The sequence below is a fragment of the Megalobrama amblycephala genome, linkage group LG19 (genome assembly GCF_018812025.1).
Source record: "Megalobrama amblycephala isolate DHTTF-2021 linkage group LG19, ASM1881202v1, whole genome shotgun sequence".
Classification (NCBI taxonomy): Eukaryota; Metazoa; Chordata; class Actinopteri; order Cypriniformes; family Xenocyprididae; genus Megalobrama; species Megalobrama amblycephala.
Window position 1 is genome coordinate 19,328,925 of NC_063062.1, and position 17,500 is coordinate 19,346,424.

Consider the following 17,500-nt stretch of genomic DNA (forward strand, 5'->3'; position numbering starts at 1 on the left):
TAAAAAAGGTTCAAACATTCACTGATGCTCCAGAAGGAAACATGATGCATTAAGAGTCAGGGGGTGAAAACTTTTGAATTCAAATATCAAGGTAAATTGTACTTAATTTTTCTGCCGGGAAACATGCAAGTATCTTCTGTTGGTTCCGAAGGGCAGTACTAAATGAAAAACAATGATATTTAAACAAAATAAGAAAAATTGTGACATCTTCATCCTGTTCAAAAGTTTTCACACCCCGACTCTTAATGCATCGTGTTTTCTTCTGGAGCATCAGTGAATGTTTGAACCTTTTTTAATAGTTGTGTTTGAGTCCCTCAGTTGTCCTCCGTATGAAAACACAGATCTCAAAATCCTACAGTCACTGCTGGAAAGGGTTCAAATATGCAAAAATGCTTGAAAACTGATGAATCTGCAGGAGCTGGAGGAAATGCTGGAGCATTTTTATTATCCCTCTTATTTTATTAAAATAATTCTCATTTTCACAGATTCTGCAAGGGGTTCACATACTTTTTCATGCCACTGTATACATGAGTATACAATACATAAATAAAAAAAAATATTTATTTTATTAAATTATTCTATATTTTGTTGGGTAATAGCAAAGACTCTAGATAAAGAAAGACTAATAGGTTAACTCCTATTAGTTTTGAATGGGAGAAACTGCAATGCAGAATATGGCGGAATAAGTCCCGCCTTCTAAGTAAAAGAGCCAATCGCTGATTGATAAAGTCATTTCATCATTGCAGCTGCCGTTAGAAGCTCCAGTTCCCATAGAAACCCGAGAGACTCGCTCTTAGGACTGCGCATGCGCATTGGCTCGTCTAGCCTGAAAAATAAGCTTTTTTAACGCTATTTGAGCATAAGAAACAACATTTATGGGAAAGTTAATGTCATATTTTATTGCTGATTTGAAATATGTTATTTAATTGTGAGGTCGCCAAGCATGTTTTTGCGATTTCTAGATTCCCCCATTAAAATAGATAGGACTTGGCCTTAGATGCCCGAATTAGCTGCCCGGAGGAGTTGCAAATATGGCCACAGAGTGAACAGACTTTCCTAAAGGGACTTTGGTAATAGTACACTGTGATGATGTCTACTTATAAGGACGCTTCTTTAAACTAAAATGACAAATGGATTGGCAAAAAATTGCTGGTCCACTTGAAATGTGACAACTGGTATAGGTTTTTGCAGCATAGTCTCCATTTACTCTTCATTTATTTGAATTGATGTCTAAGAGAAATATTTGAGACCTTAACAAGATTTCATTCGTGATTTTCTTTGAGAATAATCTTATCTACATGTGTTTATGTTACAGTGTTGCAGAGCAGTAGTGAATGGCTGTACCTGGAGAGTGTATGTGAGACAGAAGCAGCATTTATCTGGTCTAATGAATCTCACTTGGACTTGTCTGCTGGTTTTTCACTCGCTCTACAATCAGAAGATGAATCAATGGGTGGAACTCTGTCAAGTATGCCACTCACAAACACTCAAAACAGAGTGAGAGTTCAAGGTCTCTCTCCTGGACACGTCTATTTTTTCTCACTGGTTCTTACACGCCCCAGTGGGGCGTCTCAGACACTTGGACCCGTTTTCATCGCCAATACAAGTAAGTCTCTACATCTACAGTACCAACACACATTAAAGGAATAGTTTACCCAGAAATGAGCTTTTTTGTTTGTTTGTTTAATGTTGCAGAGCCAAATCCTCCTCAGAATCTCACAGTGACAGCTGTTAAGTCCAATCTGATTGCAGTGTGGTGGACCGCCCCTGATTCTACGCAGAACGCTCTGTTCAAGCAATACATCTTGCACTGGGTGGATCTATCCTCTGGCAGAGGCCATTCTATTCGGGTGGATAAGACAAATCGGAGCGCTGTGATTGGTGGGTTGAAGGCGTATCATGCTTACAAGATCATAGTTTTGACTGTCACAGCTCAAGATGTGGAAAGCAATGACAGTATGTCCAAGACTGTCATTACAGGTAGGTTTTGCAAAAAAAAAAAAAAAGTTTGTAGGAGATACTGAGGGGTGAATTCACTTCTGTGTGCAGTATTTCCATTCAAAATGATATGCCTCATAAACATGCCAACCATAGCTCAACTTAATAAAAACACTAAACACATGCTTATTCAAATTAATTGCCATTCTTATCTCAGCAAACTCACCTATTGTGTGCCAATAAAGCTGCTGTTGTTTTTAATAATGTCTAAGATAATATTTGTTCAAAACAATCACTTTAACAAAGTTTGTACTATTTTCGGTTTATTTTGATAAAAGTATTCATTTTTGTTCAATAAATACACTGTCATTAAAATGTTAATATAAAATATTTATTTTAAAAATACAGAAACAAAATTATTTTAAAAAGTAAAGATTCTGAAAGCATTGAAGGAGATCCCATAATAATTTAATTTACAGTAGTAACAATAAATGATATTTTATTATATGATATTATTAATATATTTTTAAATATGGTTTCATTATAAATATGGTGATTATCTCTAATGTGGACACCCAACTTGATATTTGATATTTACCCTCTTAATCTAACCATGTCATGTCAAAAAAATGGAAAAGTCAGCCAGCTGTTTATCATGTTAATTATTGTGCCTTTAGCCCCAATAGCAGATGCACTTTTTACCCCAAATACCATACTTTTACATATTCTTCTGTTATTGAAAAACTGTTGCTTTAATTACCTTGAACAAAACTGGAAATCATTAACGAGACCTTTGTCTCAAAATATATTCAATAATTTTACTGATTCTCATTTGCTATTTAAATCTACAATATTTTAAAAAACATTAAATATTACATAAATTTAGCGCAGAATCAACTTTGCGTCCACGATCGCATCGAGGATCAGGCAAATTTCCAAGTGCATCTTGAAAAGCGGATGTTTTGGAAAGTGCTGCGGCAAGTTTTTGTGCCATCTAGTGATTAAGAGGAAAATAAAATCAAATTTGCCTTTTACCCGGTGCACCTTTAGCCCCGTTGTACCCTGTGTGTGAGGTCCTTGTAAACCCTACCTTAAAGGGACAAAATGTTCCCACAAGGATGGGAAGGACATTTTTTGGTATAAATCATACTAAGTGATGTTTTTTGAAAATGTAAAAATGCAGAAGGTTTTCTGTGATGGGTAGGGGTAGGGTTAGGGGATAGAAATACTAAATACAATCTAGGCTGTCTTTTTCTATCAATTCTTCAATAGGTAGATCTTGTCTTTCATAAAGGTCGAGGTCAGGGATCTTGGGCTTAAAAAGGTTGGTGACCACTGGTGTAGACAATGCATGCAAATAAGCAGATGCTTATAAATTAATTTTGAATGAATTCCCCCCTCAATTGAGTCTTAATAATTTGGGTTTTCACACGGTTATGGAGATCCACATAGATGTTTTTTTTGTTGATGTCTGTGTGTTTTAGAGGTTAGTCCTCCACGCAAGGTCTCGCTCAAGGTTGATGCTGTGGGTCTGGAAAACATGACTGTGTGCTGGTGGCCTTCACCTGATGAGGAAGTTGATGAATATTACGTCCGAATAACAAATCAGACCCAAACTAGAGAGTTCTGGGTAAATAGCTCCACCTGCGTCCCTCTTTCACAGCTCAAACCAGGTGGGACATATGAAGTGGGCGTGACTGCAGTGAAGGACAACAACAGAAGCGCACCAGTTACCATACAGCAGACTCTGAGTATGATTTGTTTGTTTTTATCTTCCTTTTACTTAAAGGTGCCCTAGAACTTTTTTTAAAAAGATGTAATATAAGTCTAAGGTGTCCCCTGAATGTGTCTGTGAAGTTTCAGCTCAAAATACCCCATAGATTTTTTTTAATTCATTTTTTTAACTGCCTATTTTGGGGCATAATTAGAAATGAGCCGATTCAGGGTGTGTGGCCTTTTAATTCTCGTGTTCCACGCCCACGGAGCTCGCGCTTGCCTTAAACAACATAAAAAAAGTTCAAACAGCTAATATAACCCTCAAAATGGATCTTTACAAAGTGTTCGTCATGCAGCATGTCTAATCGCGTAAGACAGTGTTTATTTTGATGTTTACATTGATTCTGAATGAGTTTGAGGCTATGCTCCGTGGCTAACGGCTAATGCTACACTGTTGGAGAGATTTATAAAGAATGAAGTTGTGTTTATGAATTATACAGACTGCAAGTGTTTAAAAATGAAAATAGCGACGGCTCTTGTCTCCGTGAATACAGTAAGAAACGATGGTAACTTTAACCACATTTAACAGTACATTAGCAACATGCTAACGAAACATTTAGAAAGACAATTTACAAATATCACTAAAAATATCATGATATCATGGATCATGTCAGTTATTATCGCTCCATCTGCCATTTTTCGCTATTGTTCTTGCTTGCTTACCTAGTCTGATGATTCAGCTGTGCACAGATCCAGACGTTAATACTGGCTGCCCTTGTGTAATGCCTCAATCATGGGCTGGCATATGCAAATATTGGGGGCGTACACCCCGACTGTTACGTAACAGTCGGTGTTATGTTGAGATTTATGTCGGTGTTATGTTGTCCTGTTCTTCGGCGGTCTTTTAAACAAATGAGATTTATATAAGAAGGAGGAAACAATGAAGTTTGAGACTCAATGTATGTCATTTCCATGTACTGAACTCTTGTTATTTAACTATGCCGAGGTAAATTCAATTTTTGAATCTAGGGCACCTTTAATTTCCCTTTGTAAGTCTCTGTCTCAGCCTATAATATGTATTTTTATGCTTCTTTCAGAACCTGATGGGGTTCAGATAGCTGTCCCATATGCCGTTGGCACACATTCTGTGGTGCTGTTTGTGCAGATGCCCAGAAACAGCATTTACGACGGCATCACCGTTACTCACCAGAACAATCAATCCTGGATGCCAGTGTCCAAAGACGGCACCAAAGTGGTAGTTGGCAACCTGAATCCAGGAACGCAGTATAACTTTTATGTGTTTGTGACCAGCAGAGACACAAGCAGTGACGGTTTTGCTTTACCACCTGTGAGGACCTGTGAGAAAACATTTAAGAAACTTTTGCTCTTATTGTTCACATAAGTACTGTACCGGTCAAAAGTTTGGAATCATTACGATTTTTTTAATGGTTTTGAAATATGTCTCTTCTGCCCACCAAGGCTGCAATTATTTGATCAAAAATACAGTAAAAATGGTAAAATTGTGAAATATTATTAAAATTTTAAATAACTATTTTCTATTAGAATATATTTATTTTAAACATGTAATTTATTCCTGTGATGCAAAGCTGAATTTTCAGGATCATTACTGATGGTCTTCAGTGTCACATGATTCTTCAGAAATCATTCTAATATGCTGATTTGCTGCTCAACACTAAGAAATGTTTCTTGAGCACTGAATCAGAAAAAAAAAGTTTATTCAGTTAGAATGCATTAAATTGATCAAAAGTGACTGTCTTGAGTGTCAAATGATCTTTCAGAAATCATTTTAATATGTTGATTTAGTGCTCTAGAAACATCTCTTATAAAAGCATATAATTTTGATCAAATAAATGCAATTTTTGGTTAGCATGAGACTAATGATTCCAAATTTTTGACAAATACTGAATATTCAATTGAAACAGCTTACTGCTTATTTTATACTGCACAGTAATTTTTTTTACAAAGAGTATACGAAACAATATGCTGTATGCAAAAAAAGTGCAAATAATCCTACATTGTTGTCACATGATCTTGTTACATTGCATATTTAAAGGTGCTCTAAGCGATCCTGGGTGGAGTAACTTCCTGTTGACGTTCGAAGTGTTGTCAAACAAAACAGAGGCTAGCTAGACCCTCCCTCCTCCTCCTACTCCTCCTCCCCCTCCCCTCTGTGCTTCCTGAAACAGTCATGAACGCGCATTTAAAATCATTCTTGTCGGTTATTGGCTGAAGCATGTTTATTATGTTTCGTGGTCCAGGCTGCCCCAGTTTGTTTTTGTTGCCGTTTTTGAAACTTGTGGCGACTACAGAGACCGTGTTTTTTTTACAGTGTATTCAGGGGACAGGCAGTTAGCGGATAGTGAGATGTTTGCTGTATGTGACAAATGTTTTGGCCTAAAAACGCGTGACATCGCTTAAAGCACCTTTTAATGCAGCAAGTAGCGTCCAGTTATAATCTTGAAAAGAAAAACAGTTGTTTTTCATTTTAGTCTAGTTTTGCAAACTACTCATACTCCATGATTCAAAAATGATATGACTAGAATGGTAGTATGCTATTCCAAACATAGTTTAGAGTCTCACTGGTGAAGTACTGAATTTGAAAGTCTGTTTATCTATTTACAGGTTTGGCCCCTCCCACTCATGTACAGGCTGGTGTTGTGACTGACAGCTCCATAGAGCTCTTGTGGGACAGGGCTGAGGGGGATGGCCATCATTACGAAGCGCTGTGTATGAACTGTGCTGATACTGTCATGGTATGATCCTATATTTGTGAGTACACATCCTGTGTATGTCTGTTTCTTCTTTTAAGCGACAGATCAGGTTGAAAAAGTTTCTTGAGTGGATGACCGCATACAGCGCAGCATTTGATGGAAAAAATGTGCAATACTGATTTGCCACCATCAATGGAATCACCATCACCATTATGAAACTAAAGTGAAATTGTGCACAGAAGATTTTGAAGTCTTGTTTTTTGCTGTCCTTAAACAATAGATACTCAAACGAGGGGAAAATAGTTTGTTTACAACTTTGTTGTGTATGTCTTCTAGGTGCAGAAGGTCGTGGACACTAGAGCAGTTTTTAAAGACGTGATAGCAGGAAAGTTATGCAACTTTTCAGTCCGAACCGAGAAGGAATTTTTCAGAGACAGTCCAGCAGTGATTATCGCCATCAGAGCTGGTAAACATACAATCACACAGGCTTAAAGGATTAGTCCACTTTTAAATACACTTTTCCTGATAAATTTACTCACCCCCATGTCATCCAAGATATCCATGTCTTTCTTTCGTCAGTTGAAAAGAAATTAAGGTTTTTGAGGAAAACATTCCAGGATTTTTCTTCTTATAGTGGATTTCAATGGCTACCAACAGGTTGAAGGTCCAAATTGCAGTTTCAGTGCAGCTTCAAGGCTTTAAACGATACCAGATGAGTAATAAGGGTCTTATCTAGCGAATCGATCGGTCATTTTCGAAAAAAATACAACCGTTTATGCTTTATAAACAAAATATCGCCTTGAACGTACTTTCCACTTCCGCATTCTTCATAACGCTTACGCTGAATGTCCTACGCCTTCCCTATTCTACTTACAGAACGAACGTGGTGCCAGTTTCGTTTTTTACCGTAAGTTGAATAGGGAAGGCGTAGGACATACAGTGTAAGCATTATGAAGAATGCGGAAGCGGAAAGTACGTTCAAGGCGATATTTTGTATTGTTTTTGAAAATGACCGATCGTTTCGCTAGATAAGACCCTTATTACTCATCTGGTATCGTTTAAAGCCCTTGAAGCTGATCTGAAACTGACATTTGGACCTTCAACCTGTTGGTAGCCATTGGAATCCACTATAAGGAGAATAATCCTGGAATGTTTTCCTCAAAAACCTACATTTCTTTTCGACTGACGAAAGAAAGACATGGATATCTTGGATGACATGGGGGTGAGTAAATTTATCAGGAAAAGTGTATTTAAAAGTGGACTAATCCTTTAACTACTTACACTACCGTTCAAAAGTTTGGGGTCAAAAAGTTTTTCCGGATAAGTCTGGAAATCACAATTTTTTTGTTCAATCCTGTAATATTTCCAGGAGTTTTATGAACCCTGCTTGATCACTTTAATTGCCTTGTGTCTGTTTGTAGCTCCCAGTAAGGTCACCTTGTTGCCTCTGCAGAGGACATCAGCATCTCTCAGTGTGCGCTGGAGGGCAGGCCAGGGGGTCAGTGACTCATTCATCCTGTCCATCAGAAACTCAACCTTTATCCTGCAGACCAATCAGAGTGCGTCTGATGACAGGTGCGGATTTAGATCAGTTATCTGCCCTAAAGATTCGTTCTTTATGTGAGAGAGGTTTGGACTGCAGCTTTCTCTCTTTTTAGAACATATCGCTTTGAAAACCTGTTGCCTGGAAGTGTGTATACTGTTGAAGTGAGCAGTGTTAGTGGAGACAGGCGAAGTTTACCTGCTTCTGCAATTGCTAACACACGTGAGTGTTACTACACTGATATATTGGTGCAAGACTTAGCAAGAACTTATTGTCTACTCTCTCACTTAAATCCACATATTAGCTCTGTTACTGAACTTAGTGCCTTGCTGTATTGCCTATATAGACAGCTGCCCTCTAATGTAGCATGAAACGGGACCTTATAAGTGACTCATTTGGAACACGCCACTTAGGTAGCAACTCCCTTAGCATTTTCTTACAAACATCCTACAAAAAGTGCTCTTCGTGTGATGCCAGTTCAACAGAATTTGATGTTAGTGTGCCAATAAAGGATTAGTTCACTCCAGAATTAAAATTTCCTTATAATTTACTCTTCCCCATGTCATTCAAGATGTTTATGTCTTAATTCTTCAGTCGAAAAGAAATTAAGGTTTTTGAGGAAAACATTCCAGGATTTGTAGATCATGTAGAGCCTTTTGAAGCTCCATTGTAACTGCAATTTGAATCTTCAACCCATTGGTAGCCCTTGAAGGCCAGAATGGGAATTTTCTCATGATTTACAAGTAGTTGAAAACATTAGAGATATTGTTAGCAATCAGCTGGACAAAATATATAACACTAGCCTAGTCGTTTTTGGATATTTTACTGCAAATATCTTACAAATTGTACCTTTAAGCTAAAGCGATAATCCAGTAAACATAAAAATATATAGCATATATTGGGTTTAAATCTGTTTATCAATAGTTTTAGGTAAAACATTTAAAAGTTTAAGGTTGTTAAAGGAATAGTTCACCCCATCATCCATTCATAATAAACATAATCCATATGACTCCAATATTAAATGTCTTCTGAAGCGAATCAATGGGTTTTGTAAGAAAAATATCCATATTTAAAACTTTATAAACTATAATCGCTGCTTCCGGCAACAGCCTTGCGAGCGTTCACAAGAGAGTCGAGTTCCGGCAGATGAGTGACTGATTTTTTTTTTTCAGGATTCTTTGAATAGAAAGTTTTTTTTATATAAGTATTTAATTGAAATACAAGTATTTTTACCATTAAAAATGTCTTTACTGTCACTTTTGATCAATTTGATTGTGGCCTTGCTGAATAAAAATATTATTTACTCATCTTTTTTTTTTCACTGAGCATATTGCATTGCATTCTGTGAAAGATGTGTGCAATGCTACTCTTGAATTGGCCATAAGAATGTAGAATATCATAGAGACATGACGGTGGGCTCTTTTTGTTAGGACAGTGTCAAATGCAAACTTCCTGACAGCCTATTTAGTTCAAATTATGCTGCCTGAATTTGGAACAGTTTGTTCTGATGATGCCTTATGAGCAATTATGATGCCTTTAATTCCATCTAGCTCACTATGGTTTGGATCAGCTGTAAACTCACACATGCTCACGTAATTATTATTATTATTAATTTTTTTTTGTACCTCAGTTCCAGAACCTCCTGGTGACCTCACTTTCATTGAACAAGAAGTGAGCAGAATGTATGTGATATGGACACACCCACCAGGCAGAGTGGATGGTTACAGGGTAGGGTGACTTTTTGATCATCCAATCAGTATCGAGATCTGTTTAACATAGGGATTTGGTAGTTGTATATGAGTGTATTTTCACATTGGATTTTTTTTTGTTTGATTGTTTGTTTTTATAGACTAAATGCTTAAGAATTTTGAAGCGGCTATGTGGAATGAGTTATTATAAGTTTGTTTTTTTTATCGTAAGCTTGACTAGACTAGTGTTGGCGCCTTTGCACACTTGTTAAAACTTTCATAATGACCGTCTCAGCTGAAATGTAGCCTAGCAACACCCTGTAGCCCTGTGTGCTCAGGTTTCTGCCTTTCTCATTATACATGAGTGCCAATCCTTCATTTTACTTCACAAAGAGTGGGAAGGTATTTGAGTGTATGATGTAAAAATACAATTTTGCACACTTGAGAAGATGTTTTTCATTCAGTGTAAAGTCTTTTTGGAATAACCTGGGTTAAAATGACTTCTCATGATCTCCCAGTCCTCAATTCTATGGTCACCCCTATGCTAGATTAGCTCTGCCAGCGTCCCAGATCTTTGACTGGGTTACTAACATGATTTTTAATTTTGTTTCTAATTTTATGTACATAGTACCATTCAAAAGTTTCACAGACAAGGCTTAATACTATTCCCAGACTAAAATGCTTGTTTTTAACTTGTACTGACATATCTTAAAATATGTCAATGCCATTGTTTTGTCTCAAGATGCACACCAGCAAAGGTACAATTATAAAAGCTACTTAAAGGATTAGTTCACTTTCAAATAAAATTTTCCTCATAATTTACTCACCCCCATGTCATCCAAGATGTCCAAGTCTTTCTTTATTCAGTCGAAAAGAAATTAAGGTTTTTGATGAAAACATTCCAGGATTTTTCTCCTTATAGTGGACTTCAATGGTCTCCAAACGGTTGAAGGTCAAAATTACAGTTACTTACGAAAAAAAACGGAACTGGCGCCACGTTCTTTCCGTAAGTTGAATAGGTAAGGCGTAGGACATACAGCGTAAGCTTTTTGAAGAATACGGAAAGCGGAAGCATGTGCAAGGCGATCATTTGTGTTTATAAAGCATATACAGTTGTATTTTTTTCAAAATGACTGATCGTTTCACTAGATAAGACCCTTATTCCTCGTCTGATATCGTTTAAAGCCCTTTGAAGCTGCACTGAAACTGTAATTTTGACCTTCAACCATTTGGAGGCCATTGAAGTCCACTATAAGGGGAAAAATCCTGGAATGTTTTCATCAAAAACCTTAATTTCTTTTCGACTGAAGAAAGAAAGACATGAACATCTTGGATGACATGGGGGTGAGTAAATTATCAGGAAAATTTTATTTGAAAGTGAACTAATCCTATAAATGCCCTAATTGAACTAAGGCCTAATGCTGGCTTAATCTAAACCTTGTCTGTGAAACTAGGCCTGGGGATAGTAATTTATTTTTTTTCAAGTTTTTTTTTTTTTTTTTTTTTTTAAAAAAAAAAAAAAAAAAAAAGTCTCTTGTGCTCACCAAGGCTCATTTATTTGTTCAAAAATAAAGCAAAAATATTGTGAAATATTTTTACAATTTAAAATAAACTATTTTCTAATTGAATATATTCTAAAATGTAATTTATTCCTGTGATGCAAAGCTACGGAAGAGGATGAGGGCCAAGCAATAATAAAAAAAGTAAAATCATCTCGAGATTAAAGTTGTTAAATTTCAAGAAAAAACTCGTTAAATTTCAAGAAAAAAGTTGAGATAAAATGTTGAGAATAAAGTCATTAAATTACGAGAAAAAAGTCGTTAAATTACGGGAACAAATTCGTTAAATTTCGAGAAAAAAGTCGAGGTAAAATGTTGAGAATAAAGTCATTAAATTACGAGAAAAAAGTCGTTAAATTACGAGAACAAATTCGTTAAATTTCGAGAAAAAGGTCGAGATAAAATGTTGAGAATAAAGTCATTAAATTACGAGAATGAAGTCATTAAATTGCGAGAATAAATCCGTTAATTACTTTATTCTCAACATTTTGTCTTGACTTTTTTCTCAATTTAACGACATTTTTCTCATAATTTAACGAATTTGTTCTCGTAATTTAACAACTTTTTTCTCGTAATTTAATGAGTTTATTCTCAACATTTTATCTCGACTTTTTTCTCGAAATTTAACGAGTTTTTTCTCGAAATTTAACAACTTTAATCTCAAGATGGTTTTATTTTTTTATTATTGCTTGGCCCTAATCCTCTTCCATACAAAGCTGATATTTCAGCATCATTACTCCATTCTGAATCGTCAAATGATCCTTCAGAAATCACTCTAATATGCTGATTTGCTGCTCAAGAAACATTTCTTAATATTATCATTTTTGAAAACAGTTGCGCTGCTTCATATTTTCGTGGAAACTTACACATTTTTTCAGGAATATTTGCTGAATAGAAAGTTCAAAAGAACAGCACTGATTTGAAGAAAGAAAAAAAAAAATTGAAACATTATAAATGTAGTTTATAGATGTAGATTTACTTTCAATAGTGATCAATTTAATGCATCCTTGATGAATAAAAGTATTAATTTCTTTCAAAAAAAAATCTTACAGACCCCAAATCTGTTGAACGATATTGTTTGAAGTTTATGCCTATCCTTATTTTATTTGTGTTGCTTGCTTGCTTTCATTTCATTTGTTCCTCTTTAGTTTCGATATGGCCTCGCAGGTGACCTCCCTCTGCAGCACCAGGTTGATCTCCATAGAAACAGTGTCAGGATTCATGACCTGACCCCAGGAAGTGATTACAGGTTTGAGATCCAGTCCTTCCTGGGGTCAGATTTCAGCCAGACCACATCCAAAAACATCTCTACTAGTGAGAATCTCTTAGTGATGCTTTCTACATTCAGTATCATTTACAAATACAGATACAAAAAAAATACAATACACAAACAGAAATGTCATTCTATGCAATTATATATTTTTTTTATTCCAGGGCCAGCAGGTGTATGTTCACTCACTGTGTCTCATGTCAACGTCACGTCAGCCACAGTGGCATGGGAACAAGCTGCTGGCTATTTTGATTTCTATAAAGTGACCATCAGTAACAGCTCTCATATCTGGACGTTAGACGTGAGTCCACACTTACAGGAGGTCACAGTCAATGGCCTGTGGAGCAGCTGCTCCTACAACACTACTGTACAACGCTTCAGAAACCGCATCAGTGGAACCGCTGCCACGATCACCATACACACAGGTTAGACTGTTACCCAAAATGCACTTTACATGATGAAAGGTTCTAATTCCTCTAAAACTTTTTTAGAACAGTTTGTATTGTCAAACGAAGCTTTAAAGGTGCCCAAGAACGTTCTTTCACAAGATGTAATATAAGTCTAAGGTGTCCCCTGAATGTGTCTGTGAAGTTTCAGCTCAAAATACCCCATAGATTTTTTTAAATTATTTTTTTTAACTGCCTATTTTGGGGCATCATTAACTATGCACTGATTTTTTCAGTGCGCCGCCCCCTTAAATCGCGTGCTCCCTGCCACACCAGCTGTCGACTATATTACAGCGCATTTACAAAGTTCACACAGCTAATATAACCCTCAAATGGATCTTTACAAGATGTTCGTCATGCATGCTGTATGCATGCTTCGAATTATGTGAGTAAAGTATTTATTTGGATGTTAAAGTTTTATTCTGAGTGAATTTGAGGCTGTCCTCCATGGCTAACGGCTAATTGCTACACTGTTGGAGAGATTTATAAAGAATGAAGTTGTGTTTATGCATTATACAGACTGCAAGTGTTTAAAAAATGAAAATAGCGACGGCTCTTGTCTCCGTGAATACAGTAAGAAACGATGGTAACTTTAACCACATTTAACAGTACATTAGCAACATGCTAACGAAACATTTAGAAAGACAATTTACAAATATCAGTAAAAATATCATGATATCATGGATTATGTCAGTTATTATTGCTCCATCTGCCATTTTTCGCTGTTGTTTTTGCTTACCTAGTCTGTTGATTCACCTGTGCAGATCCATACATTAACTGGCTGCCCTTGTCTAATGCCTTTTATAATGTTGGGAACATCATGGGCTGGCATTATGCAAATATTGGGGGCGTACACCCCGACTGTTACGTAACAGTCGGTGTTATGTTGAGATTCGCCTGTTCTTCGGAGGTCGTTTAAACAAATGAGATTTAAATAAGAAGGAGGAAACAATGGGGTTTGAGACTCACTGTATGTCTTTTCCATGTACTGAACTCTTGTTATTTAACTATGCCAAGGTAAATTCAATTTTTGAATCAAGGGCACCTTTAATTGAACAGAACTGATTTGCCTTGCATTGATTTGAACAAATCCGAACTGAATTTAACAATCAATTGAACAGAACTTATTCATGAACTGTAATTATTTATTTCGATTCAGTTGTTAAAATTGAACTGAACCAATCTGAACTGAATACAAATTGAATTGAACCAAACTGAAATTAATCAAATTAAACCATTTATTAACATCACTATCATTTCTAATCACTTTTGCTTTATGAACATTTCACTGTTGATCATTTTTACTGTTTTATTCTAAACTATTTTAGTGTTATTTTCATTGCTATATTTGTATTTTATGGCAATTGCTTGTTTACTTTGAATTGCATTGAATTTATTTGAAAGGTGCTATATAAATTAAGACGGATGGATGGATGGAAGTGAACCGAATTTAATTTTTAGCATTTGTCTGTCTATAAAATATATACATGCATTTGTTTTTTTGTGAACAACCCAAATCTGTGTGTTTCAGTGCCTGCCAGTCCTGAAGGGTTGCGTGTGATCAGCGTGTCACCTCGTACTTTCTCACTCCGCTGGCTGGCATCACCTGGATGTGATAAGAACTACGTGATCCAACTGCTTCCTGACCATGGCAATATTACCATCAACACCACAGCAGACAGCTACGTCCAGGTACACCCCCCCCCCCCCCACCACACACACACACACCCTGAGTCACTCACAGATCTCTCCCACAGCCATATGCCAGGTGTCAGGTAGAAGAGTATCTGTGTCAGCTGGGCGGAGTGTGTGGAGGAAGGTTGGAGAACAAGAGAGAGAGTGAAAGAGAGAGAGAAGATCATTAATAATAGGTTTAGCATTGGTGGTGGGACTAGTTTGTTTCTGATCACTCACATACCACCGGTTAGTTACCCCGGTCACGCATTCACCAGCTCTCTCTTAGTGAGGGGCCATCATGCCATCCTGTCTGCCCCTGCTGGTTATCTTGTACGCGGGCCTCGGGAACGTTCAGGTAGGCATCAGTTGCGTATTTGCGTTGCATGGGTTTTGCATTACATGACATGCTTTACGCTTTACCATATACCAAATTAAATACTCAAGATAGCAGGGTCGAGTGCCATTCAGAATTGTATTGAGATTTATTTTAAATAACTTCTGTTTAACACAGATGAAGATATTTTAAAGAATGCTGGTAACCAGACAGTTGACGACACCCGTTGACTTCCATAGTATTTTTTTCCTACTATGGATGTCAGTGGCTACCATCATCTGTCTGGTTACCAGCATTCTTTAAAATATCTTCATCAGAAGAAAGAAACTCATTCAGGTTTGGAACAACTTGAGGGTGAGTAAGTAATGACAAAATTTTCATTTTTTGGGTGAACTGTCCCTTTAAAGGGAGACAATTTTGTAATATTCTGAAATTTTCATCCCTGCAAAATAGATTTCTTCTCATAAAAGTTTGCTGAACTCTTACACACTCTCTCTCTCTCACACACACACACACACTGTGGTCTATTAGAGAGTGATGGTGAGACGCTACACGACCTTGGAGGAATTCTTGAACTGGCTTGTGTTTCTTTAATACGACGGTTCGACCAAACAAACAAAGACTTGAGTGTGTGATAAATATCACTGTATATTGACTCGTCTTGTTTGAGCAAGACTTTATGTTTGCAAAGAATTGCCATTTTATGCATTAATAGTGTAGAGCATTCATAATTGAAAATCATAACATTTCTGATAAAAGTTGCCATCAACAATTAAAAGTTTCGCTTTGAATTTGGATACTTCCTTTTGTGCATCATTTAGATTTTCTTTACAATTTATATTTTCTCCTTACTTTTGGAACTTAGGTTAGTTAAATTGCAAAATTAGTTCTAAGAAAAGCTCTTGCAACATTTGATATTTTGTTATTTATTTGCAGTGAAATTCATAGAAGTGTGGATTATAATATATACACGTTATGTAACGCATGTAAGCATGGATTAGATTTTACCATGTTATCTTGTTTTACTGGTGTTGTCAGGCTATTTTATCCTCGGATCTGATAAGACTATTGTCTTTCTGGAACAAGTGGTGTGACATCACGTACGGTAACTTAGCCTGCCGCTGTTACGTTACTCAACAAACTTTGTGTTTGAGAACATGTGACAAAAGACCACAGGAGATGCATTTATTCAATCATTTCCAGTAATGGTTATCATTTGAAATGCATGGTAACTCGAGAAGATTTGCTTGCAAAAAGTGTGCCTGTTTGTGGGAGTGTCAGAGGTGCATGGATTATTGATGGTGTCTATGTATGGACAAAATTCCTTGTGTTTTTGAGGGCGGTTTGATGCATGGTGATATTTTGGAATAATATTGCGATGTGTTTGATTAATGTTAGTCATTGTCCTCAGTCAGGCAAATCTGTTTATTATCTAGTACTGACTTTTTGGTTTTACCTGAGGTTTATTTTATAGCACATTATGCTTCAGCTTTCTCAGAAGAGACATGACTCAGCAAGATGTTGTGAGATATTACTACGCTTTATGTACTGAAAATGAGTTTTTACAGGCTATATCATTTGAACAATTATACACCATTCAGTAATACTAATACTAATACAACAAAACAAGTAACAAGAAGACATAAGATTTTACCATTATAAAGGTCATTCTCAAAACTTTTTTCATTTAATTCAATTTCCTACCATGAAAGCCTGTCATAAATATGTATTAACCTTTGGACATGATTACTAATCAGAGTTTAAGTTCTTTATTATAGCAATAACACCAGTTAATCTTCCATCAATAGTGTCTCAAATCATGTAGCAGACTTATGTTGCTGGTCAGTTTGACCCAAAACACAAAATTGACTTGTCGGAAATATTGGTTACACTGCAAAAAATGCTGTTCTTACTCCAGAGTTTTTGACTTGTTTCTAGTCAAAATATCTTAAAGTTCTTAAATCAAAAAGCATTTTCTTGACAAGTAAAAATTACTTTCTTGTTTTCAGGAAAAATAAGTCAAAATTAAGTTTTTCCTTAAAACAAGCAAAATAATCTGCCAATGGGGTAAGCAAAATAATCATATTTCAAACCAAGAATAAGCTATATAATATTGTTTTCAGTTTGGACTAAGATTATTTTGCTTACCCCATTGGCAGATTATTTTGCTTGTTTTAAGGAAAAACATGCTTAATTTTGATTTATTTTTCCTGAAAACAAGAAAATAATTTGTACTTGTCAAGAAAATGCTTCTTGATTTAAGAACTTTAAGATATTTTGACTAAAAACAAGACAAAAATTCTAAGTAAGAGCAGTTTTTGCAGTGTAATCTAGGATATTTTTTATGACATTTTTTCATTTAGGGTCATGAACATGATTTCACCAAGTACAACAACATTCCAATCAACCAGTCAGATGTGAAGTTTACAGTTTATGTCAAGTTTAGGCTTAAAAGCAGGGTTATCTTACAGTGACCCATGAACATGCCTGCAAAGGTTTGGAATACGTGTACAAAATTTCTGATGATTTTTATGTTTTCCGCACAGACATAAAAAAAAAAAAAAAAAGTTTCTCAACTACCATCTGAGCATATTTAA

The 17,500-nt window shown here is 36.1% G+C and overlaps 1 protein-coding gene across 2 annotated transcripts in view; it reads left to right on the forward strand.

Annotated features, from left to right (window-relative positions):
- ptprq (protein tyrosine phosphatase receptor type Q) overlaps window positions 1-17,500 on the forward strand; it is a 93,785-nt gene that overhangs the window by 10,931 nt on the left and 65,354 nt on the right. Inside the window, exons 5-16 of one of the 2 annotated variants that reach the window (XM_048168058.1) lie at window positions 1,316-1,606; window positions 1,696-1,980; window positions 3,423-3,689; window positions 4,752-5,012; window positions 6,298-6,428; window positions 6,723-6,852; window positions 7,808-7,961; window positions 8,045-8,151; window positions 9,560-9,657; window positions 12,325-12,490; window positions 12,611-12,871; window positions 14,424-14,584. In XM_048168058.1, coding sequence (XP_048024015.1) covers window positions 1,316-1,606; window positions 1,696-1,980; window positions 3,423-3,689; window positions 4,752-5,012; window positions 6,298-6,428; window positions 6,723-6,852; window positions 7,808-7,961; window positions 8,045-8,151; window positions 9,560-9,657; window positions 12,325-12,490; window positions 12,611-12,871; window positions 14,424-14,584 — 2,312 coding nt within the window. Of the gene's footprint in view, window positions 1-1,315; window positions 1,607-1,695; window positions 1,981-3,422; window positions 3,690-4,751; window positions 5,013-6,297; window positions 6,429-6,722; window positions 6,853-7,807; window positions 7,962-8,044; window positions 8,152-9,559; window positions 9,658-12,324; window positions 12,491-12,610; window positions 12,872-14,423; window positions 14,585-17,500 lie in introns of those variants that run through there. The other variant, XM_048168059.1, reaches the window with a different exon arrangement.